Here is a 25,071-nt window from a genome sequence, read left to right on the forward strand (position 1 = left end):
TTACCCTAAAGCAAGCAACTGCTGTAAGTACTAATGACACTATGTGACACATTCATCAAATTACATGTTGTGCAAATTGCATTTCTCACGGCCCACACTCCTGTTTTTATTGAAATCACTGAATCTAATGATCTATTTTCATTAAACTGTTGTGATATGAGGACAGAAATACATTGTAATTTCATTACCAAAGTCTGCAACCGGAGATAGATATAATAAAAACAAATTTTGATAAAAAATATTTGTCCTAAAAAGATTAGAAAGTTAAAACATGCACATCTACAACAATAATGCTACAATCCACTGATGGAGATCAGTGAGACTTATTCCCAGGTAAGGGTTTGACTTCAAAAGTGCTATTGCACAGCCTCTGCAAGACCTACCAATCAGCTGACCATTTGGTCTCATGTAGCCCAATGCTCAGGGCTTTGCTGGCACCACCGATCAACTGATTGATGGTGCCTGCAAACCTCCTTTCAGCTGAGACAGGTCTTGGCCTGTCCCTCATTGGATCTCATATAGGGCAGGTGGACACAGCTTGGCCAAAATGGCCCCACAGGCCAAATGGGGAGGACCAGCGTGCATACTTTATTTTAATGGACCAGAGGTTCCCCACTGCTGATCATGTGAGGGAGAGTAGGGCTGGCAAGCTCTTCTGTCCTTGGTATGTCAACTCTCCTGTTGCAGTTCGAAAGCATGTCATAGTGCAAGTAGATAAATAGGTACCGCTCCGGTGGGAAGGTAAATGGAGTTTCCGTGCGCTGCTCTGGTTCGCCAGAAGCGGCCTAGTCATGCTGGCTACATGACCTGGAAGCTGTACGCCGGCTCCCTCAGCCAATAAAGCGAGTGAGTGCCGCAACCCCAGAGTTGGTCATGACTGGACCTAATGGTCAGGGGTCCCTTTACCTTTACCTAGAATCACAGAAGTGTAGGACTGAAGGGTGTATTTATGGAGAGTCCCTACATGATCTAAAACTTTGACCATGCGGGTTCTCTATTGCAGAGGGAGCTTCAGTGAGCAGATTCTCTATTTTAGACGACTTCACTCGAACTCATGGAGGGATTAAAAAAAGGGAACTGAAGATTACGCAGCAGATGGGACAGGCCTTACCAGCTCCCTCATGTGATTTTGATTGCCCCAAGAAAGAGAGCATCTAAATAAGTCTTCTGTTTTTCTTCCTTTTCAAATCTTTCCTTATTTTGGGTAACACAGTGTGTAACCAACTCATGTGAGAGGTGGGGGCAAGGCACAGGGCGCCCCTACCCCATTACTTGACAACCTGGATGGAGCACCCCCTCCACCATTTGTACATCTGAACACAGGGGATCTGTCCAGACATTAAAGGTTTCTGAGCAGAATTGGGTTTTCCTGTGTGCATTAATTGAATATGCTTTGAACAGCTGGACAGGGCTCAGGTCGTAACCAAAATGTCACATTTTGATTTGGAACAGAAAATCAGCTGGAATACTTCTAGGCAGTTCAGGGTGAAGAGATACTGCTGGAATGAAGGTGGGGGGGGGACAGAAAGAGAGAGAGATTGGCTTCTGGCATATATATGTCCTCAATAATAAACACAGATGCCTCCAAGGCTGTTCTTGCCCAATTAAATCCTTTCACAATGTAACTGCAGTTGCCGGCTTCTCAACTTCATGTTGTTACATAGCATTTTGGTAACCTACTTAGCTAATACGCCAAGGCCCTTCTTGCTGCCCATCAACTGTAATGAGGAGCTTTAATTGAGAACAAGGCTGAATGGGAAGCAGAGGAATAGGATCCTCAGTTACATGAACAACCTAGTCTACAATCTAGTTAAATCAATGGTGTGTGTGTGTGTGTGCGTGTGTGCGCGCGCGCAAGGGTGATCTAGTCCAAGACCCTGCAATGCAGTACAGTGGTCCCTCGGGTTAAGTACTTAATTCATTCCAGAGGTCCGTTCTTAACCTGAAACTGTTCTTTACCTGAAGCACCACTTTAGCTAATGTGGCCTCCTGCTGCCGCTGTGCCGCCGGAGAACGATTTCTGTTCTCATCCTGAAGCAAAATTCTTAACCCGAGGTACTATTTCTGGGTCAGTGGAGTCTGTAACCTGATGCGTATGTAACTTGAAGTGTATGTAACCCGAGGTACCATTGTAATCTTTTGCCCAACATAGTACATGAACCCATAACTCAGAGATTAAGAGGATTATGCTCTACCAACTGAGCTATCCGAGATTCAGTTTATTTAAGGGACTAGAACCAAAACGTTTTCAGTACTTTTACACTGGCATAACTAGGTTGCAGGTTGAGCTGTCACTATTAATATTATCATCATTATTACTAGTTCAGGTCACGTATATGACTGGATGAAACAGAATGCTGTGAAAAATCTGTTGTCAGGTGAACTAGGGCTATTGAAAGACCTAGACTATAAATTACTGAATGTTAAATGGGCTTCATAAGGGGGGGGGGAGCTGCAGAAGGGTTAATTGAAACCCAAATAGGTATGTAGTGTGCAGACAGACTATATCCCCAGGTGCTTGCTTTCCCTTTAGGTATGCCCCTGCTCATGCTGTTACCTTCCATCCTTGAGAGATGTGTTGCAAAATTCCGCACAGCAGCTGGCTTTGCTTTTGGAACATTTTAATTTCCAGACTTAAAAAAAAGAATGCCATGCAGTAGACACCCCTTGCAATAAGATTTTTGCATGCTCTATTCTCAATTTACATTTAAGAGATGGTTCTTCTTGCTTTGGTTAAATGAATTATTTGCAGCACATGGCACTTTCTCTAAAGTGATCGTAAAAAGGCTTTTTCATATTTTGATATCTTTAAATCTGCTATATAAGATGTGAACCATTAGATAATGTGTTTTCTTATCATTCCAGGCAAAGAGCATCACAGTTAGAGTCAAATGGCAGCTATATAGGATTGTTATAAAGTCCTTGAGGGGTTTTACATATTAATAACATTTTACCTGTTTGAGTTAAGCTGAAATACTACAGCTTGTGTCACAAAGGGAGCATAAGAAGCTGTCTTATGCTGTCTAGGTAAAGGTAAAGGTACCCCTGCCCGTACGGGCCAGTCTTGACAGACTCTGGGGTTGTGCGCCCATCTCACTTAAGAGGCCAGGGGCCAGCGCTGTCCGGAGACACTTCCGGGTCACGTGGCCAGCGTGACATCGCTGCTCTGGCCAGAGCCAGAGCCAGAGCCAGAGCCACACACGGAAATGCCATTTACCTTCCCGCTGGTAAGCGGTCCCTATTTATCTACTTGCACCCGGAGGTGCTTTCGAACTGCTAGGTTGGCAGGCGCTGGGACCGAGCAGTGGGAGCGCAGCCCGCCGCAGGGATTCGAACTGCCGACCTTTCGATCGGCAAGCCCTAGGCACTGAGGCTTTTAACCCACAGCGCCACCTGCGTCCCAATGCTGTCTAGTCTAGAAAAATTAATTGGATGGGATGGAGGATAGAACTGCTACGCTACTTCACAGCAGGTATTTTTGGCCTCCTCAATATTTGTTGGAAGGGGCTTGCCCCCCTCAATGATGATGAAGATAGTGGTGATATTGACAAGACAGGTGGGGGAAACCCATGATGCAATGCGTGTCACAGCTTCAGGGGCCAGCTCCTCCAGAATGCTCGACTTCCTCCAGATCACATGATGTCTTGCATGCTTGACATCATACACACGTGACATGTGCTGGGCCCCCTCAGTTTTGGGGGCAACTTGGTACCTCTACACATTTGGTTGAAGCATTCCGTTTCTTCTTTTCATTTGTGTCTTTATCACATCTACATTAATTATCTACTGATAAACTGTGTAAAAGGCTTGATGTGATTGTACACATGATTTCCATCAATATTCTCTTTGTGCAATGTTTTACTGGTGTACACCAGGGCTGTATTTGCTTATTACGGGTAGAGGATATAAAAGAGCCTCGTTTGTATTTGATTCAGACATAAGAAATACAAATAAAATTAATTAAAAGTAATTTCTATTTCTATTAATTCAGATAACATAGTATTAATATTACTGAAATTATAAAATTATTTCTTTCGGAATTATTTGTGAACGATCTGTGATAAGATCTTAATTGGCACTGGCTGGCTAATTACTTTATGGCCCCAATTAGCCCCAGTATAATGTGGTCCGGCACGCTTCCCAGCTCAGCCAAGCTGCGCAGACCTTCTTCTCTCCGGTTTCGCCTTGCAGAGTAAAAACACAGCGGAACAAAACTGTTGCAGTCTGCTTCAGATCCAGACAAACACACCAAGCACCTGTTTGTCCAAATTCATCAGTTCTTTATTGCAGCAAATATTTACAGCTCAGCATTTCTCAGATTCTCCTGGACTGCTAGCATTCATGGCGTCCGTCTCTCTCAGAGACCAAGAGAGAACAACAAGTAGAGCTCCTCCCTGCTTTCACACGTCAGAATGGGAGGCACACTCAGAACAAAAATTAACCCAGTAAGTTCTGAATCCCAACACCCCCTCTTGCCTCCATTCCTGAGGTGATTTGTGGATGTACCTTTGCAGACCTCTGTGAGATCAATCTCTTCCCCAATGCCTTGCGCCCTCTCCTGGCGTTCCTGTCAGGCATCTGTGGAACATCCTCACAACTCTCAGATTCGCACTGTGCGAAACTTACCCACGCACCTGTGGCCTGATACCTCTCAGGTGGAATTCCCTTCGTTGTGCGACTGGACCGCCTGGGCACAAACTCAGGCACTTCCTCTGACTCACTGTGGTCAGCAGGTGTGTCCCTTGCATCCTGGGATTCCCCCTCTGACTTAACGCGTCTTCGAACCCTTGGAATTACCCTCACAGGAGAACTAGGCTCACTCTTGGGCTCTCTTTTTACAACTTGCAGAGATGCCCCATCCTGCTCCTGACTTTGGTCAGTGAGCTGATCGTCATCAGCAGACTCAGCCCCTGGCTCTCCTTCCTCCTCATCAGAACCTTCCTGCTCTGAATCGGAAAGACATTCTGAAAGAATATCGCGTCTGGCAGGGGTCTTTGACCTTTCCTTCTGCTTATAGAACTCAGCGTGTTTACTGATCAGCAGCTTACTCTGATCACCTGACGGGTACGCAAACCTCCATGCATGAGCCATTGGCTCATACCCACAGAAGATCATTTTCTGGAACTTGGGTTCACCTGGCCCTCGCAAAGCTTCAGGCACTGGCAGCAAGGCCGTTGATCCGAACTCACGGAGGAAGTGTACCTGCGGTTTCCTCCCGTGAAGCATGAAAAACGGTGTGTCTCCTACCACTGAATTGTAGGACCGATTCCAGGTGAAGCTCACATATTTAACTGCCTCCATCCAAAACTTTGGAGATAACCCAGAATCTGACAGCATCACCTGTGCAGCCTTAACCAGAGCCTCACTTCTTAGCTTTGCTACCCCCCTCTGTTGAGGAGAAGTCACTGTGTGACCTATCCCTTTCTTGTGAAAGAACTTCTGCAAAGCAGACCCAGTAAACTGTGAACCTCTGTCACTAGCAATTTCCCTGACTCTGGTGGAGAACCTTAGTTCCACCTCCTCAATCCAACGACTAATCAGCTGTGCTGCATCTTCCTTGGATTTGAGACCATGTGTCCAGGTGTTCTGCGAAAAATCATCCTGCAGCGTCAGCAGAAACCTGGCCCCTCCCAAACTTGGTTCCTTCATGGGACCCAACAGATCTATGTGCACAAGATCAAAAGGTTTTGTGGTTACCCTCTCCACCCTGGGGTAACTGCACCCTCTTACCTTTGCCTGTCTGCAAGCCTGACAATCTAGGACTCTTGCACATTCCTCAATTCTACAGCCTTTGGAAACCTCAGGTAGCACCTGTAGTTCTTCAAGACAAGCATGAGCTGTCTTCTTATGCCACGCACAAGAACATGAAACATGAGTGGGAACTGTAGCACGCAGGGCTTGTGCTTTCTCAACCTTCCCCTCACCCTCCAGAGACGTTTTAAGAATGAAGAGATCATTCTGCCCCTTTGCAACTCTGACCAGTTGCTTCCCTCCTTTGGAGATTGTACAAACATCGTGTTCAAAGCAAACCTTAAACCCCTTTTCCAACAAATAAGGCACAGATAAAATACAGTGTTGCACTCCTGGCACAATGCAAACTTCCATCTGCTCCTGCAAAACAGAAAAAAAGACATTTGCAATGTTATTCACATTTTTCTTTTCCCCACTTGCAAACTGAACAGTTTTCCCAGCCGGAATTGCCTTGCAATTCCACATCTCGACTGCAGGGGTCTCTGGGATCAGGTTGCAGTTAGCTCCTGAGTCGATTAGAAAGCGAAAATCAGTGTGTCTCTCAGAGCTGTCCTCAAACAAAGCCATGCTGGCAACAAACGTCCCGCTGCCCCCTCTCTTTGGGCTTCTGCAGCAGTTCTGTCTGGTTGTCTTGGCAACCAACTCCCCCTTGCTCAGGACCTTGGCAGCTTCCGTAGAAGTAGCCTCCTCCGTTGCCTTGGAGACCGGCCTGGCCTCTGCGTTCCCACGCGACTCTTTAGGCCTTATCTTCACTTTGTCCAGGTGGCCGGCCTTGAAGCGTCTAGCTCTCCGCCGCTTTCCAGCCTTTGGCTGACGACGACGATCCCCAGTGGAAAAATACTGCCCAGGGCTCCTTTCAGCTGGCCTGGCCCCCCTTCTTCCGGAAGAGCCCTCTGTGCCAGCCCTGCCCTCGCTGAAACTGCGTTTCACTTCAGCACTCACAGTGGAAAACTTTTGAAACTTGCCTTTGGAATTCTCAGCCCCCCCGACTTGCACCTCAGGGACTGGGGCTACAGCCATCTCCGGGCTCTTCATGACTTGCCCAGGGCCCTGGCCTCCTGCTGAAGTTTCACACAAACTTCTCAGCACCTCCCAGGCAGCCCTTGCTGACTTTACGCCTTCCAAACTGGGCAAAAGTGATGCATGTACGCATGCTTTTAGCATAGCAAGCTCTCTTTGCATTCTCTGCTGGCTATCTTCAGGCAACGCAGCCTCAAAGCCTGTAATGTCTGTCAGGGGAAGTGGCTCTTTCTGGCTTACATCCCAAAGCCCAGTAACCAGAAACCAACCCCTTACTCTTCTGGACCAGGTTGCCCAACTTCTTAAAGTGAGCTTTTCAAGCGGAACGTCCTCAAGGACCTGGCTGTCTGCCATTCTCTCCTCTTCCCCGGGGCCCCAGCTGCTGTACTCACGTATCACCAGTCAGCTCTCCGGCACCCGATTCTTCAGCTGCTTTCTCAGCTCTCTGCCTCTCAGCATCAGGCAAAACACAGCATCCCAGCCAGCTGCTCTCAGCTCTCAGCTCTCTTGCCTCTTAGAAGCAGGCAAAACACAGAACGCAGACCTCCGCTTCGTCTAGCGTCCTCCCAGCTCTTCAAAGCTGACTTCAAAGCTCACCGGCAGACTCTCAGCAACAGTTTTATTAGCGGTAATTAGGTCCCCCATAACCTGTGAACGATCTGTGATAATATCTTAATTGGCACTGGCTGGCTAATTACTTTATGGCCCCAATTAGCCCCAGTATAATGTGGTCCGGCACGCTTCCCAGCTCAGCCAAGCTGCGCAGACCTTCTTCTCTCCGGTTTCGCCTTGCAGAGTAAAAACACAGCGGAACAAAACTGTTGCAGTCTGCTTCAGATCCAGACAAACACACCAAGCACCTGTTTGTCCAAATTCATCAGTTCTTTATTGCAGCAAATATTTACAGCTCAGCATTTCTCAGATTCTCCTGGACTGCTAGCATTCATGGCGTCCGTCTCTCTCAGAGACCAAGAGAGAACAACAAGTAGAGCTCCTCCCTGCTTTCACACGTCAGAATGGGAGGCACACTCAGAACAAAAATTAACCCAGTAAGTTCTGAATCCCAACATTATTTTGTTTCTGTTTTAAGATTTGCACTGCACTGCATTTCTTGGCAGTTTTTGAAAGCTGAAACACTGCATCAAAGTTCGCGTGGGAATGGGGAAGACATTTGGTCAGCTCTAAAACTGACAGGGAAGTTGTCCTCCACTTTGCACCAGCAATGCATTTGTCTCATTTATACCCATAAGTCTCCCATCATCTGATTAGTGCTCTTCTACATCCCCCACCTCAGAACCTTTCTCCCTGTTCCTTGCCCCTATATTAACTTTCTTGGAAATAGGGTACCAATCTTATGAGCAAAGGAACACAATGAAGAAGAGTTTTCTTTTTAAAAGCAAAAAAGCACTATATTTAACAAGAGACCTAAGATTGGTTCCCTATTTCCAGTCTTTTCAAAACATGGCAGGTCAGATACCCAAAGGAAGTACTAGAATCCCTAAAATTGTAATGCATTTGAATGCAAAACTCCAAAGTTACACACGTTGTAAGTTCAAAGAACATTTCAAAGAATTATAAGCAGACTAATTAATGATCTTTGGACCCCAGAATCCTAGTTCGGAGAATTTTAAAGGTGTTATTTTTTCCTAGTCTTTGACATGGATGACTCTTGTCTGATCTTCTTGAAACATGGCAAGTGTTATGCCCCTATGGAGTAATATAATGTGTTCAATTTTCATGGTAGTTGAGCACAGAACTCCAAAGTTACAGGCAACATTAATCTGGTTTAGACTCCATTGAATGTAATAGAAAGCTTATTGGAAGTCTCCCCATTTTAAATTGCATCTCAAATGGAGGCTCTTTATCTAATCTCTCTTTAAAAAATTGCAGGTGTAATGCCCTGAAGTAATCTAAATCCTTCAAATGTAGTTCTAGTCAGCTTTGAAATGCCATGAATAAAAAAAAATGCTGTGTGTGTGTTCCCTTGAAAATCATGATGTCCAAAAAATGAATTCCAAATTAGCTAAATACAAGTGAAAGTTTTACAAAAGGAACAAATTAAAAATAATAATTTTAAAGCCAAAATCACAAAAGGAAAACAATCATTTTCCCCAGTACACATTTTTAAGATATATGTGCAGGTTTGCATTGATAAAACAATGCCAAATCCAGTCCTGATGTGTTTGTATGTATAGTTGAGTCAATATGGATTTTGTTTGAGCACTTGTGTGCATTCCTAAAACAAAACACAAACTTCATAGTTGTGTGTATGACCACATGAGCATTGCAGGGTAGCTTTCTAAAAAATGAACGTCTACATGCATATTAGTAACAGTGGGGAATGCAAATGCCTGAAATAACTTAGATGAATTGTTCATGCTGTTATTCTAAAGCAGCAATGCAGCAGCAAGCAAAGGCTATAGCAGCCAAGTCTGCTGCTTGTGGCTGGAAAGCCAAACAGGAAGTGTGTGACTGTTGCCATGGAAACAAAGGGGCAGTCCATTCCGTACTGAGCACCGGATGTTAGCTCAGTGTGTGTGTCATGTGACCTGTACAGGATGTACATGGGTGGAGTGTGGAGTTTATTCTTACTGCTGTTGAGTGCAGACATGTTTTCTCTGTACTGAAGTGAAAGACAGGAATAAAAGCAATGTAAGATACATTTCTGTCTGAGTCTGATTCCCCTCCCTGGGGATATGCTGGAGAGCAGGGAGGAGGAGAGCAGTTGGTGTGTTTTCCTCACAGCCTGAGGAAAATCGCCGGAACGGACCTCGTGTGTTTTTCCTGCCGGGAGTCGCCGGAGGGAGGTCAAAAGAATTCAGCCGGTGCCTGGAGAGATAGGCACATACCTCTGACCGAGCCTGAATTCTGACATTGGTAGCAGAGGATGGTTGCTACGATCCATGGGAGTCTGCATCAAGGAGACTGTATTCATCCCTCTCCATGGAAGCCTGAGATGGAGGCTGATTCTCTGCAGCTAGAAGCTGACCAGAGGAAGCTGAAAGCCAAGCTACGGAGCCCAGGTATGAGATTTTCGGGCTTAAAAGTGTGAATGCAGATTGATTAATTCTCTGCTTCATGGGAGCAACGTTTGGGAAAAACAGCTCCGAGAGAGAAGAGTCTGCATTCCAAACATTCCTGTGGTTTTTCCTGTCCAAGGAAAGGAATGTGGTTGCTTAGCAACGCAGGCCAGTTTCAAGATAAGGGCTGGAAGTCAGGCTATGCCCAGGGAGACAAAAACAGCTCGTGTTTTGACTAGGCCCTTACAAAGGAACTGTGAAAGGGGACTTTCCAAGCGGCCAGTGTTAGAGCTGCCAGGTGCACAGAGTGTAAACAAGCCAGCTATTGGATTTTAGAGGCTTGTGTTTGAGAGTCAATGCAAGGACTCAAAATGGATGTCAAGAAGGGAAGCCTGCCTTCTCCAACCCTCTTGACCAGTGACAATTATGCATCTTGGTCTATTAAGATGAAGGCCTTGCTGCAGAATCAGAGACTGTTTGGGGTGATTGAGAACCCCATCCCTGCAGCACCAACGCGTCCTTGGGAGTCACAGGATGTGAAGGCCAGAACTGCTATAATTCTGTGCGTGTCAGACTCTCAGCTTATTCATATACAAGATTTACCGCACGCGAAAGATGTTTGGGACACGCTGAGAAGGACACATCAGAGAGATGCAGGTTCTTCAGCGTTGCTGTATTTTGAAAAGCTGACCAACCTGAGGCTTGCGCCTGATGGAGATGTTCAAGCGCACCTGACGGAAATGAAATTTCTGCGTCAGCAGATGGTGGAACGCAATTTCCGTCTGCAGGAGGAAGTGTTTTGCTTCATGGTGATCAACAGCCTGAATCGGACTTACAAAACTGTTGCCAGTCAGCTGGGGTCTCTCCCAGCGCAAGATCTAACGTCGGACAGGGTCTTTGCCGTGGTTCTGAACGAACATGACAGACTTGCCGCCCTGGAAGTCAAGGACAGGGGGAGCGAAGAACGGAGTTCAGACACCCCCACTGCTGTAGCTACTGGAGGAGATGCCGTAGCTTTGAACGTTGTCCGATGCCACAATTGTGGGCAGACTGGGCATCTTCAGCGGTACTGCAAGAAGCCACGTCAGAACAAAGGAGCCAAGGGAAGCTCCACGAAGTCTGAGGCGTCAGGCAGAAGTCATGCCAAGTCACAGGCGAAGCCTGCAAAGGCTTTGATGTCCCTAAAAGCCACACCACAAGTGGGGAATTCCTTCGTTTTAGACACGGGAGCGACGGTTCACATGACCCATCGCAGGGATTTGTTTTCGTCGTTTAAGAAGCAAAGCTTCGTTGTACAACAAGCCAACGGTCAAGAGCTGGAAGCCACCGGAATTGGGACTGTGTATCTTAAAAGTCTGAACTTGACTATAAACAATGTTTATTTGGTTCCAGAGTTGAAGTACAATCTGCTCAGCGTTTCGCAGATTGCCAAGAAGGGACTAAAACTGTCCTATGATGATCAACACTGCGAGATCTACAAGGATGGAGAGTTGTATCTTTCTGCCGAAGAGAAAGATGGACTGTATTTGTTGACTTTTGATCAAAGTGATTACATGGAATGTAATTCTTGTGATTCTAACATGATTTCTTTTGCAGGTGTAGCCAAGAAGAACGCCAAGCACGTCACCTCAAGGGTCGACAGGGCATTTCAGCGGGTGTATGCTGATGTGATTGGTCCTTTAGCACCATCTAGAGGCAATGCAAAGTATTACCTAATATGTGTTGATTCTTTTACAGGTTTTGTCTGGATTTATCTTTTGGAGAGACCGAAAGAAGCCTTAGAAAGGTTTAAAGAGTTTTGTGACAAGGTTAAAAATATGCATGATGCTGACATAGATTGTCTTTGCACAGATGAGAAGCCAATTTTTCTCTTACAGGATTTCCAGAGGTTCCTGAAGAAGAAAGGGATAAGACACAAAATTGCTAGTTCCGAAGAAGCTTGGAACAGATGTGTCTGTGTTAGAGTGAACAAAGATTTGCAAAAGGGAATGCATGCGCAATTGCTTAGTTCACATCTGCCACATGAGTACTGGGCTGAGTCGCTAATGTCATATTGTTACACGTGGTTGAGAAAGGTTTCAAAAGAGTTGGGAAGTTCTCCTTTTGAGAAACTGTTCCACAGAAAACCTTCTGTTGCCCATTTCAAGGTTTTTGGGTCTCATGTGAGGACAGAAGCTCCGGGTGGAGTAAAGAATGCCAGAGGCATTTTTGTGGGTTATGAAAAGGGTCTCTACAGAGTAATTTTGTCTGAATCTGGTAAGGTGATTCTCACAAAATTTCTAGAGAGTGCTCCTGAACAGGAGAGAGTGATTGTTCACACATTTCCCACAGGAGATGATGATGATTCTGATGATGATGATGATGAGTTTGATCTTATTGAGTTCAGTAGTACTGATGATGACAGCGATAGCTCAGACAGCTCAGTTGTCACAGTCATTGAGAGGAAATCTCACGTAATGACTAGACCCTCAGAAGAGGAGGATGAACCACTGATTAAGCTTAGTACTGGTTCTCCAGAGAGTTCAGAGGCTGAACCAGAAAGCAAGGAAGAGCAGCACCTCTTACGTAGGTCTGAGAGAGCAACGAAGGGTGTACCACCCAAGAGGTATTCAAAAGAGTTTGCTAACCTAGCTATTGCGTGTGTTGCTGTTGTAAATGACCAAGGTCAAATTGAAGCTGTGTCTGAGTCAGAGACAAAGGCACAACAGAGAGTTGCTAACCAAGGTAATGCAGAAGCACTCATTCCTTGGAAGTCACACAACCAGAGAGGTACATTGGTAAAACCAGTGGCGGGTAGTTCCAAGGGTGGAACTGAAACAACAGGGGAGTGTTATAAGTATAACAACTGTTTGTTTTCTTCTCTGGATGACGCTTTGCTCGCAGCACGCATTGATACTTTAGGGGGAGTATGTTATTCTAAAGCAGCAATGCAGCAGCAAGCAAAGGCTATAGCAGCCAAGTCTGCTGCTTGTGGCTGGAAAGCCAAACAGGAAGTGTGTGACTGTTGCCATGGAAACAAAGGGGCAGTCCATTCCGTACTGAGCACCGGATGTTAGCTCAGTGTGTGTGTCATGTGACCTGTACAGGATGTACATGGGTGGAGTGTGGAGTTTATTCTTACTGCTGTTGAGTGCAGACATGTTTTCTCTGTACTGAAGTGAAAGACAGGAATAAAAGCAATGTAAGATACATTTCTGTCTGAGTCTGATTCCCCTCCCTGGGGATATGCTGGAGAGCAGGGAGGAGGAGAGCAGTTGGTGTGTTTTCCTCACAGCCTGAGGAAAATCGCCGGAACGGACCTCGTGTGTTTTTCCTGCCGGGAGTCGCCGGAGGGAGGTCAAAAGAATTCAGCCGGTGCCTGGAGAGATAGGCACATACCTCTGACCGAGCCTGAATTCTGACACATGCTTCCATTCTGAAATTAGTTATATATATTATCTTAATGGAATAAGAATTCAAGAGCAGTGGAGCACATGGCAGAGACCACACATAGTAAAGGGATAGAACTGGGGAAATCTGCTCATCTCTTGGTAGGACATCCCTCCTGTTAAACTACTCTAAATCAGGTGTCTTCTCCTCAAAGCTCATCTTCGAGTCAAAATGTTGTTCCATTACCTTCTAGTTAACAGAATATTCTGGATATTTGGAATTCCACAAAATAGTTGGCTGTTTTGTGCAACTCTATCTTCTGTAATAGAGAATGAAAAATGGTGCTCTGCATTCATAAGGCCATTTGCTAGTTTGACAAAATGAACAAAATAATGTAAAATGTAAGCATTAACTATGATTTGCAGCTGAGAGTACAGACAATATGTAATCATTTACTGTCTGAAATGGTATTTTGGAATGAGCTGGGATTACGCTTTTGTAAAATGCAAGATGTTTTCTAGCTTCATTAGAGCTCTGTGAGATTAACTAACTAGTTCACCAGATGCATCCCAGAAAATCTCTATGGGCTGTGCCCTATATTTGTAAGCTATTATGTGAAAACTATTATTAGGCTGGTTATTGGCAGAGTTATTATGAGAATGGAGATGGTTAGGGAATGCGGCTTCAAAACAGAGTGAACATATAGGCTAAGTATCCAGTTTGGTACATCATACCCCAAATGGAACCCATAATCAATGCAGGCAGTTTGTAGAGGAGAAATATGCAGCTTTACTTACTTACTTACTGCAGAGAATCCAGGGAGCTGCCCTGAAAGTTGTGTTTCTGTTGCAGCTATTTGCACAGCAAATTACGTTATCTAGGGATAGTTAGAAAGTACCTTCCCAATCTCACAAGCCCATTCCTGTGATGATCAGAAGACAGTGGGCAATAGTCAGCTTTGTTTTACCTGGTGTATAACTACTGAAATTAATGGACCTAGCTTAGTCAAGGTTCATTCATTTCAATAGGTCAACTCTGAAAAGTTAGCTGACTAGCATCCACTTTCTACACAATCTGGTGCAGGAGGAAGAAATTCATAGGACTTTCAGGGGCACTTTGTGGGGTGGGAGAGTAATGGTTTTAACTGTGGGTGGGAAGTGGGAGAGTAATGGAGTCAGCTGTGGTGACTTCTCTGCGTTTTTCATTTTTAAACAAACAAAGTTTTTTTTATAATTAAAGTTAATGCTTTCCCAGACAGGTAGCCTTGGTAGTCTTTTGCAGTAAAAGCAACAAAGAATATTGTTTCCTGCTTGGCAGGGGACAATTTAGGACCCTGAAGATACTTTGCTCTTTGTTTCCTGGATTGTATTGCTTACTCCTTCACTCAGCTGTAATGCTACTTAACCACATATAAGTCCTTTTTATTGTAACATTTTATTTCATAAATGCATATTTCATACAAAAAATAGACATCTGTATGTGTCTACTGAAACATAATACTCAAGCAAATGTGTGTTTCAAATGGGAATGGGGCAAAACTTTTAAAGTAAATATTCAGGGGATGGATGGTGAAAACTGAGCAGTCAAATTCAGATGTTTCTCTCTCCTTTCTCCTCCAAGAGCCTTGGACTTTAATGGAGGAGCACAGATAAAGTCTACAGATTACAAAAGAGATTGCTTCTTCTAATGTGATAAGAAACACGATACAGTAAAGATACATTTCATGGGTTTTTAAAATTCTCAAAAAGAAATGTATTAAGTCTCCAAAACATGTTTGTTCGTTTTTTAAGCTTTTTGTTGCAGAGCACTTGTATTTCTCTAAGACCTGTCCAGGGTCCTGAAATATCTATCGCTGACTGCTCTCATTCTCTGACTTGTTAAGTTGCTAAACAGTCACTGACGGCCCTTGTTGTTTGCTTGGACTGCTGCCCAGGGGCTCAGCCACATCAGGCAGTACAGGATAGTTGCTTATTTGTACATGAAGCAAGATGAAAGTTTATTTGGTGGCCCAAATGTTAGCCGTACCTGAAATAAGCAAGAGGGAAAATGTTCTCCAATAATTTTTATCATGTATATGGGGTGCTTCCCCTACCTATCTGTGTATATAATTAGTAAAATAATCAAGACATGTCTCTGTATCCTGAACACCAGAATGGGACTGGGAGACCATAGGGAGGCTTATTTTTGCACAGTCATTGGGTTTGCCTGCTTTCCATTTATAGCTTTTCATTCTGCAGTTAGATTGGGTCTAGTTTAGGTTCCGAAAGTTCGTGTATTTTCTTTTATTAGTATAACATGCACCATGCAATGTAAGGCTGTGGTACCCAATTATAGCTGCTTTCCTCCAGCTGCACACCAGCAAGCATCTGCTTGACCTTAAAGGGGCTGCAAATGGCTTGCCTGGAATTACTCCAGTTCAGCAAAGCTGTATCTTGCTGCATTTGTGCTTTTCCCTTGAAGGGACATTGTGCACAGTCACCTCCTTTCCAGCCTCCACCCACCCAAACACCCCAGCTCTCTATAGTTGGTCTGAAATTCCACTTCTTTTGAAGCTGAACTGCCCTGAAATACATATGCCCATTAGCCTGACTGATCACACTGAGCTTCCAAGAGAGTCTGCTTTTGATCTGCACTGCTTTTGTTTTGCCCTCCAGAATCTTGTAGTGAGATAAGTTTTTCTCGTTGCTTACTTGCTTAGATTACTTTCCTAAGGGGAATTTAAAACAAAATGTTCCAGCAAAAATGGTGATGCAGTCCTCTGAAATATTTAAAGGATGGAAGTTGAAAAAACATGGAATTGTGTGTGTGTGTGTGTGTGTGTTTGGGAGGGGGAAGAACTTGAGCAATAAAACAGCTTTTCATCTTGTCTGCATCCCAGAATCCCTCTGGCTTTTTCCTTATGAGACCTTCTTACCAGCTTGATGGCAGTGTACTTTCTAATGGCACTTCCTTGTAGAAGTATTTCTCCTGGTGAGGGTTCAGGCAGAATGAATCTGTTAACATCTGTAGCCTCTCCAAGGATCAGTGCCCTGAGCTAGAAGGGTTTTGTTCCAGTTTTATTATGCAGTACTGTCCCTTGACTTTGAAAGTAGCTGGAAATATAAGCATCAAAGATTAAATGCATAGGAGCCTTGCCTTTCCCAACTCCCTGGGAATGGAAGGCTTTTAGAAGAGTGTTGAGCTGGCTTTTATCCTACCTCTGGCAATCTAAAGAGACTTGAAAGAGAGTTGACGAAGTAGAATCCTAAGCATTAACCTGCTTGTGTAATTTGTGTCTGTGCCATTGGCCTTTTACATGGCTCTTCTCACTCTGTGGTGACATTAATTCTAGGGATCTTTGCTGCCACAAGCTGTGAGTTGGGCAGAAGCTGGAGCTCATGGGTTTCTCCCACCAGTCTTGCCAATAAAATCTTCATCAAATATATTTAGTACATTTGATTTGACACTCCATTTGCCAGGGAGTTCAAAAGTGTGTTTGGTCAAATAGGTCTTCTGTACTCTGTGTACCCCACAATTAGCAAATTGACATGAAGAAAGAAAAAGAAATGGGGACAAACTTACACTGCCTCCCTGATAAGCAGGCATGGACCTGTACTCTTAGGATTGTAGGAGAGCTGAAAAACCAAAGGCAGTTCTTCCACCTCATTCAGAGCTGCCAGGGTGGAACAGCAGGTGGAGGGGAGCTCTTACATTCCTCCACCCTTTCCTCTTTTCTTAATAGTGTAACAAAAAGGAGGAAACCCCAGGCAATGGGGGTAGGAGTGGGAGCAAGGAGCAACATGACAGAGTAAGAGCTTAACATCCAAGGCACTTGGGACCTCTCGGGTCTTCCATCAGAGAGTTTCAATACAGAATGTTCAACCTCTTATTCTACTGTTTCCTCTTTCCTTCCACTGAGTACAAGAGACTTAACTTCTGTATTTGAAATTCTCTGATGGAGGATCTGAGAGGTCAAAAACACACTGGATATTCCTCCCCCCCCCCATTACCCCTTTGCTGCTTCTTTCTTTCTTTCTTTCTTTCTTTCTTTCTTTCTTTCTTTCTTCTTCCTTCCTTCCTTCCTCAAGCAGCAACAAATCTGCCTCCCACTGGGCACAAAGGGAATAAGCTACAACAGCAGCTCTTGTAGTTTTCACTGTGTGTGTGTGTGTTTAAGGCATTGGATCTTTCAGGTTCATTTGCCGGAATGATCCATTTTCAGCCTTACCAATGTTTATGCTCCAGCATCAGTAGGACAAGGGCCATAAATTTTCTACAGTGGTGGAGAGGTGGAATCTGATTTTGGATCCCTCTCTCCAAGATGCATCCCATGGTACTGATCCTAATGGACCACAGATTTGAAAGTCCAATGAGAGGATATGGAGGGTGTGGGAGTGAGATGGAGTACATGCTTTTCCAGATCATTTACAAGATACAAGAACTGAGAGTTTGAACTGTCAGAACTTTGGCTCCAGTTTTGGAAGACTTTTTTGCATCCTAGCTTGCATGCAGAGGAAATGCTTCTGTTCTAAAATCTCATTTATTCACAACCGCAGAGCAATTTCCTTGAATATTATTGGTATAATAGTGAACTCTGCAGGTTAATTGGAAACCCAATCTTTCAACCAGTCTGAACAGCTCAAATGAAAAAAACATATTGCTCTTCTCCACAGTGGTAGCTTCCTGAGGAGGAAATAAAAGGAAAAGAAAGCAGATGCATCTTCATTTGCAGATTATTTACACTTTGGTGTGTAATGGTACCTCCTGAGGTACTTCAGTCTACTCCATCAGTGCTTTTTCTTCACATAGATGCTAATCCCAAATACCAAACATCTTCCTGACAAGTCTCTGCTAATCCCCAGATAGGCACTGTGTTAATTTTCTAAATGACAACGGCTTACTTATTTTAATTATGTCCCAGTTAACTACATTATATGCTAAAAGTTTTGGTAAAATATAAAAGCTGTATTTTGCACAGCAGCCATTTTATAAGCCTTTCAGAACTGAAATGACAAAAACATTTAAAGAGTGCGTGCACCCATACCCACAACCACACGCCCTTACACCCCTACACCTACTCTTGGGAATTGTGTGTATGTATGTATGTTTACTGTTCACATTTACATTCCAAAGATTCACAAATGGTGTCTTACATAGGCATATATAGAAAGCTAAAGTGAGCAAGTCTCCCAGTACACTTCCATATATTCCCTTCCAAGGATCATGTGCAAAGAGGAAACATTAATTCACTCATTGAAGTGGATTTAGAAGATATGCTGAGATGTCCTAGACCTTGTGAGCATGTAAAGAGCTGCTGACTGTATTGTACCCTTTGGTAATAGATGTAAGGTTGCATTTTAACTGTAGGTCTCTAGCTGTCAGCTTACGTCTAAAGGGTAACTAGAGGTGAGTTATAACTTGCTAAAGAATGGTACCAGCATAATGTCAGAACAGATAGCATTTACTTTTGGAATAAAATGCACAGACATACATTGCTCCTTAATTTCAATAGGATGGAGCTACAAACAATGGTGAAATGCCAAATGCTTAATTGCACTTAAGCAGTAAAAGTCACACTAATTTTAAAAAATGAAATGTCATTTCATATCAGAGTGATTCTCTGGAATAACCCCTGCCCTCCAAGTCTTATGTACAAAGCATTGCACTGCCCCCATTGGATTCCACAGCAATTTGATTTGTTATTCTGTGACCATAGGATGAACCAAGATTGGGACATACATGCGCTTCCCACTCATGAATTGAACATGTTTGATTATCTCTGACTCATTCACTAGCACGATACACATACAGAATTAGTCATAAAATATAGTTGGGATTTCTGGGTTCCTAGCAGGTAGCTTCATCCCAAAGAGAATCTGACATAAATGAACTCTGGAGCAAGCGTTGTTAAAGATGCAATTGTGCTTGACTTCATTATGTAGTGAAACTCTAATTGTGGCATGGAAATGAATGTTTGGAAAGGACAGAGTAGATAGAGCTAATTCATGATGCTATACATGGGGCCTGTGCTAATTGTGGGCAGATTTCTTACTTATACAGCTGACAAGATGTGCCATCACTTGCCAGTTGTACAATTTCAGAGGCGCTGGGTGCCTTACTATTATCGAGTGTTTATATAAAGCACCACAGCAGGTTCAAATGCTGAAGATGCATCATTTGAAATATAGACTTGCTCAAATTCTTAGCAGATACTGCAAGATACAGTAATGAAAGAGGAAAGGATACTAATCCCGCACCCCCCTAAATAAGAATATTTTGCCACAACACATTTAATTCAGCCAATCCTGAATTTAAGCAGAATGTCCACTCTAAATCATTCCCTTTTCCTCCCTGTAAAGAGCATGGTTTGTTAGGACAGCTGGTGTATATCTGGGTTTCTACATGCCATGTGGCCATTGTCAACTGTGCCAATAACATTGTGTCTACTAGTTATCATCTAAACAGTGACCCATGTTTACTCCAGCTGTTAAACATTTGATCAGTCCTTAAGGAACAGTTGATAAACCACACGGGAAACTTTGAACCAATTTAGGTCATGCATCACAGGTTTCTCTTCATTCCTTTCCCCATCCATCTGTTGTCCTGGCACCATTTATTCCTGAAGCAAACAAGGGAAACTCCTAACCCATGAAAAGCAGTTTGTGCTGCACAAACTCCTGTTGCCTTTGAACAGAGCCCATCTAAATAGCTTGATTCCAGATTTTTATTCATGTTTGTACACATTAGCTAAATTAACATTTAAGATGCTAGTCTTGCTACTAGAAGCAAAATTCATTGGTTAACTCTAATTGGTTATTTTCTTTTAACAGTGGAGGTGGTGGTTTGATGCCCAGAAATTTTTGATGTGTATTTTTCTTCCAGGGTTGCAGATATATGGGCATTGCTGTGTAGCAGCCTCTCAGGGCTACATCTGTACTACACTCAGCCTTCCACCACAAAGCCCCCTTTAGATAGTGGGAGCTTCTGGTAGGAGCTCCTGGGACTGTTTCTCTCTTAGGGCCCTTCAAGGAATCACTGGGAGAGAATGGCCACTTCCGCCTTCTCCCGGGGGGCCGACTGTTGCAGCCCCTCATGGATTGGCCACTGTCCCTGGCAGCTGTCACACACAATCTCAACCAGCCGTTGGGAATTTCCTCAGCTGGCTGAACTGCAGGGCAGGACTGCCTGCCAAAATTCTGTCCTTAAATGAGCCAGTCAGGATCATCCCACTAGTGGGCAGAGCCTTGTGAGTTGGTTTCTCCTGCTCTGGTCCACCAGTGACACTGACTCCTTCAGCACAATCATCAGAAGAGCAAACCCTCCCATGCTCCTGTAATTTTACCCTTTTACCCTTTTTGTTACATTCTAGGTCATTTGTTTTATCATGTATATTCACTATAACTTGCTTCTCAGGTTTCTGGTTTAACCATATTTGTTTCCTAGGTTTCTTGTTTTACCATTTTTTTGCCTTCTTGTACCATCTGACCTTGCTCTGGTTGCTAATGGTTGCCATATCTGGAGCCAGGAAGGAATTGGCCTGCAGAGAGATTGGCCTATCTGGAGGTTTTGCCTTCTCCAAAGCAAAATGTCACAACTTTTGGTGGTTAAGGCATTAGGTGGAATCCTAGTCATCAACCTTTTGGGTGAAGTGGTGCATCACCCAGACCTTATCCAGTGGTGTATTCAGTGTACCCCATTAGAGGAGTCTTGATGCAAATCCCTGTCCAGAAGCCAAATGTGGGGTAGATGGGCCATAGAGCTTCCAGTGGCAGCCTGAGGATGGCCACATCCATAGACTGCTATTTTGGGGAGCCCATAATCCTTGGCACAACACTGTTAAAAGCTTCAGCCCTCTAGCAGGAGGCTGGAATGGATATTCACCCAATGCCTGAGCAAAAATCCACCTACAATTGGAATCAATAAGGTTGTGGCCATTTTTAATCCAGATTGTTGTCCGCTTGAGTTTGTTCAATAACACCATAGCTATAGCCACTCCATGAATGGCACTGGGACCACAATGTCCTGTGACTCTCCCATCTTGGGTTCTGCAGAATATCCCAGATTTTTACACAGTCTGCATGTGCTAATGACACATCTTCGGATGTCATATACCTGTGCCGTAATGTATATGAGTATAAGAAAGCACACACACATCCCCACACACATACAAAATCAGTCTGGGGGAGGGACCTTTAACACTAAAAAGCAAAGAAGTCTGAAGTGAAGAAGGCACAGCAGTTTGTTAAGACGTATGCCAGCACTGCCAAATTATGGGGGGGGGGTCTGGGGGGACATTAAAACCTTGGGGACATATCGAGTCCACAAGCAGCTACTTCTGATATAAAAGATGGAAGTTAAAAGGAGAGCTTCCAATCACCTCTGGTATGCAAGAGAAGAGAAGAGAGAAAGGGGGCATATAAGCCTAAGGCTCAGTGTGACTAATTCACGGAGCAGGAAAACTCAATTTCCCATGGGAGCTTGTGTTGTTAATTTCAGAGTGCAGTGTTTCTGAGGGAAGCTTTGGGAGCCGTTTATTATGCATATATATATATATATATATATATATATATAGCCACTTTAGCACAAGTACTGAAAGGGGTTACAATCTGGAACTAATAGCACATGAGGTGGCCAAAGGGCTGAGGATAGACATTTAGAGATAGCATTCTGAAATAGGTCTCAATATCAACATATAAAGTGGTAACTAAGTCCCATTGAAATCCACAAGAAAAATTAATGTGAGTTAATTTAATTAACCTTAAGTGTGACTCACATTCTCTGTATTGCACTATGCTCTATCTTGGGGGTTGGCAGATTTCAGGCTTGTGGGATCTACTTCATGTTTTACTAGAGCCTTAAGATCCACCAATGGCAGCCAGGTTGGGGAGGGGGGAGAAGAAAGATACACAGACTTAGAATGAATCCCTGGGTTCTGAACTTTCTGAGTACCAAAAAATAATTTGAGTTTACATGGCTCCCACATATTTTTGTTTAGTCCTGGTTACTCTCCCCATCCTGCATTTCTTTGTGCCTTTCTTTATATCTATTCCCTACCTATCTCCATTTTCTTCATTTAAACATTTCATCCACTTAGAGTCAGAAATTCCCGTCAATCTACTTCAGACCACCCAGAGAGCTATTAGTAGATCCCAATCAACCTTTGGGCAACCCCCTACTCAGTCTCTCTCCCTTTCACTCATGTATCCATGAATTAACTGTGTAATCCTCTAAATGTTGGCTTAAATATAAGTTTAGTAGACATCCTCAGAGTCCTTTGGGAAAAGCCCAGTGGTGGAAAGCAACGGCAGAACATTTTTAAGTAAATAAAAATCAAGCAGTGACATGCACTGAACAAAGTTAAATGCAAATATTTTGTTGTAGTAAATTTGGACTATGATTGCTTATGGTGGTATGCAATTATCTGGGTTGCTTCTATAGTCGAACAATAGGCACGCCAAATGTCAGTGCTCAAAGCCAGGAAGTTTATTATTAAAATAATTCTAATGAATTAACATTTGCTGTGTGTTCTGACATGAGGCAAGCATGTTGCTTTATTGTGCTGTGTTGTATTGTACCAAGCACAACACAGTAACCTCAAAGAAGTTTCACTGCATTCCTTCCAGTCAATAAAGCAATACCTTTAGTTTTAAAGAGACACCTGTTCAATTCTTTGCCTTGAAGAAAGCATGAGTTGTGAATTTTTCTGTGGTGTTCAACAGTAGGGCCTTTCCTGGGGTGAGCAGAGGAACAGTCTAGTGCCTTATTTACTGACCTTTAGATGGCAGATTAAGGTTGAACACCTTTGCAGATTTAATAGGGAATAACCCTCACTGAACACAATGGGTGACATTAAACCAGGCTATACTCCATTGGATTTTATGAACATGATTAATTAGGTTCATCAATTTCGATATGTTTACTCTAAATAAAACTTAATTGAATACCATCCAGTGAAAATTACAGAAAAATCATGACTGAGGAATGACTATTACACCTTAAGCCCTATCACCTTGCATAACATATATTTTACAGGAGATTATGTGGTCATGGCAGTCTACTTTGATCTAAGCAGAAGGATGGGCTACTTCACCATTCAGACTTACATCCCTTGCACACTCATTGTAGTGCTATCTTGGGTCTCTTTCTGGATTAATAAGGATGCCGTCCCAGCCAGAACATCTTTGGGTAGGTCATGGCTTCTCTTTATTCTGATTGTTTGTGTTCCTATACTGAATTATGACCATTCCCTGTGCACATGGATCCAAACTGTCAGGATCTGGGGCCAATTCATACATAAACTGGGCATCCCACTGTGTGACTGGAATGCCTACTTTATTTCATGTTATTGTAGTGAACAAAATTATTTCCATGGTGTTTCAGTAGAATTAAAATGACCTTTAGAGAATCCCAGCGTGTTTCTAGGCCTAGTTTTTCCAATTCATGAAATTGGGTCCTCTGCTTTGTCTATGGATCCAATAGCTCCATGCCATGAAAACACAGCCAACATTTGATACTTAGCAGGAGTAATGGAACAGTTGAAGCTGATGTAACTACATCCTTCTGTGCAACTGAAATGGAAAATCCAGCATTTTTAGTTCAATCACTGCTATGCGCAAATGCTGCCCAGTGTGATAAACATTGCCATTTACAATATTGTGACACTCCTTATCCCTTGAAGCACACTCAAGTGAGATGTTTACATGGACCAGTGGTCCTACATAGATCTTAAGTGAAAGAGGCCTATTTGTAAGCTCAGTTAATCAATACCTGTAAACACTTTGGAGATGCCCGAGGAGAGAGGCAGCATGCAACCCAAGGGTATTATTACGATGCATTGCTCACCTCATCCTGAAGCACTGAGACCTTTGCTTGCATTTCTCAGGGGAACCTCACAGTTTATCGGTTTATATAAGCACATTTCTGACCATATCGAGGCAAGCTGATTGTTCTAATCCCACAGAAACCAGGAGCATTCCATAGGGACTCACAATGAGGGAGCTGAATGTTAATGTGGAATTAAGCAGTACAAGGAATGCCTCATGTGTTGAAGCATATGCGAGAGGATTGTGGTGTTGTGCATTCAGCAGCAGTGTGAAAGGGCCTTCTGCTCATGCCAGCATATGCCACACAGCTCCTCTACGCAAGGGAGAACCCTGAAGTAGTACTGTATTTTCTGTTCCCTTCCTAGGTATCACAACTGTCCTGACAATGACCACCCTCAGCACGATCGCTCGCAAATCCCTCCCCAAGGTCTCTTATGTGACAGCAATGGATCTTTTTGTATCAGTTTGCTTTATTTTTGTTTTTTCTGCCCTGGTGGAGTATGGGACTCTTCACTATTTTGTCAGTAACAGAAAGCCAAGCAAGGATAAAGACAAAAAGAAGAAAAACCCTGTATGTATTTTTATTACTACACCAACTGATAACCCACATTTTAATTATGTTTCCCAGAAATGAGCATTTTGTTGTCCTGTAGCTGTATTAGAAGTGGAAACCATAGAAGGTTTGCTTGATGACCAGGGAAGGGAAAGAAAGGAAATGGCTGATCAGGTTCACATGATCTTTTTTTATACCGGGTTTGGCTTTGATAGCCAGATTCCAGAAGAGTACGAGAATACCAGAGTACCAGATTCCAGAAGAGTATCAAGACTGAGTGACAAAATCTGACAAATAGCTATACAGTACATCAAATCTCACAGTTAAAGGAAACTTAACTGTTAGTGACAGGAAAATTGACCACTTTTATTTGGTCCATTTTCTGTTAATATGCATATCTTCTATTGTGCTTTTTTGCTGTAACCACGGGAACAAACTAAATCCTAGGTACACTTTGTGGGAGCAAGCTGCATTGAATTCCAGCACAGGATTGGTCTGCATGTAACATTTAAAATTAATCTGCCTGGAATTATGGTCCCTCTCTTTTGGAGCATGT

At 43.5% G+C, this 25,071-nt stretch overlaps 1 protein-coding gene across 2 annotated transcripts in view; it reads left to right on the forward strand.

Moving 5' to 3' along the window:
• GABRG2 (gamma-aminobutyric acid type A receptor subunit gamma2) overlaps positions 1-25,071 on the forward strand; it is a 69,026-nt gene that overhangs the window by 39,417 nt on the left and 4,538 nt on the right. For both annotated transcript variants that reach the window (XM_079964850.1, XM_079964851.1), the window contains exons 7-8: positions 23,172-23,324; positions 24,328-24,533. In XM_079964850.1, coding sequence (XP_079820976.1) covers positions 23,172-23,324; positions 24,328-24,533 — 359 coding nt within the window. The remainder of the gene's footprint in view (positions 1-23,171; positions 23,325-24,327; positions 24,534-25,071) is intronic.

This window comes from Podarcis cretensis (assembly GCF_951804945.1).
Source record: "Podarcis cretensis genome assembly, chromosome: 2".
Taxonomy (NCBI): domain Eukaryota; kingdom Metazoa; phylum Chordata; class Lepidosauria; order Squamata; family Lacertidae; genus Podarcis; species Podarcis cretensis.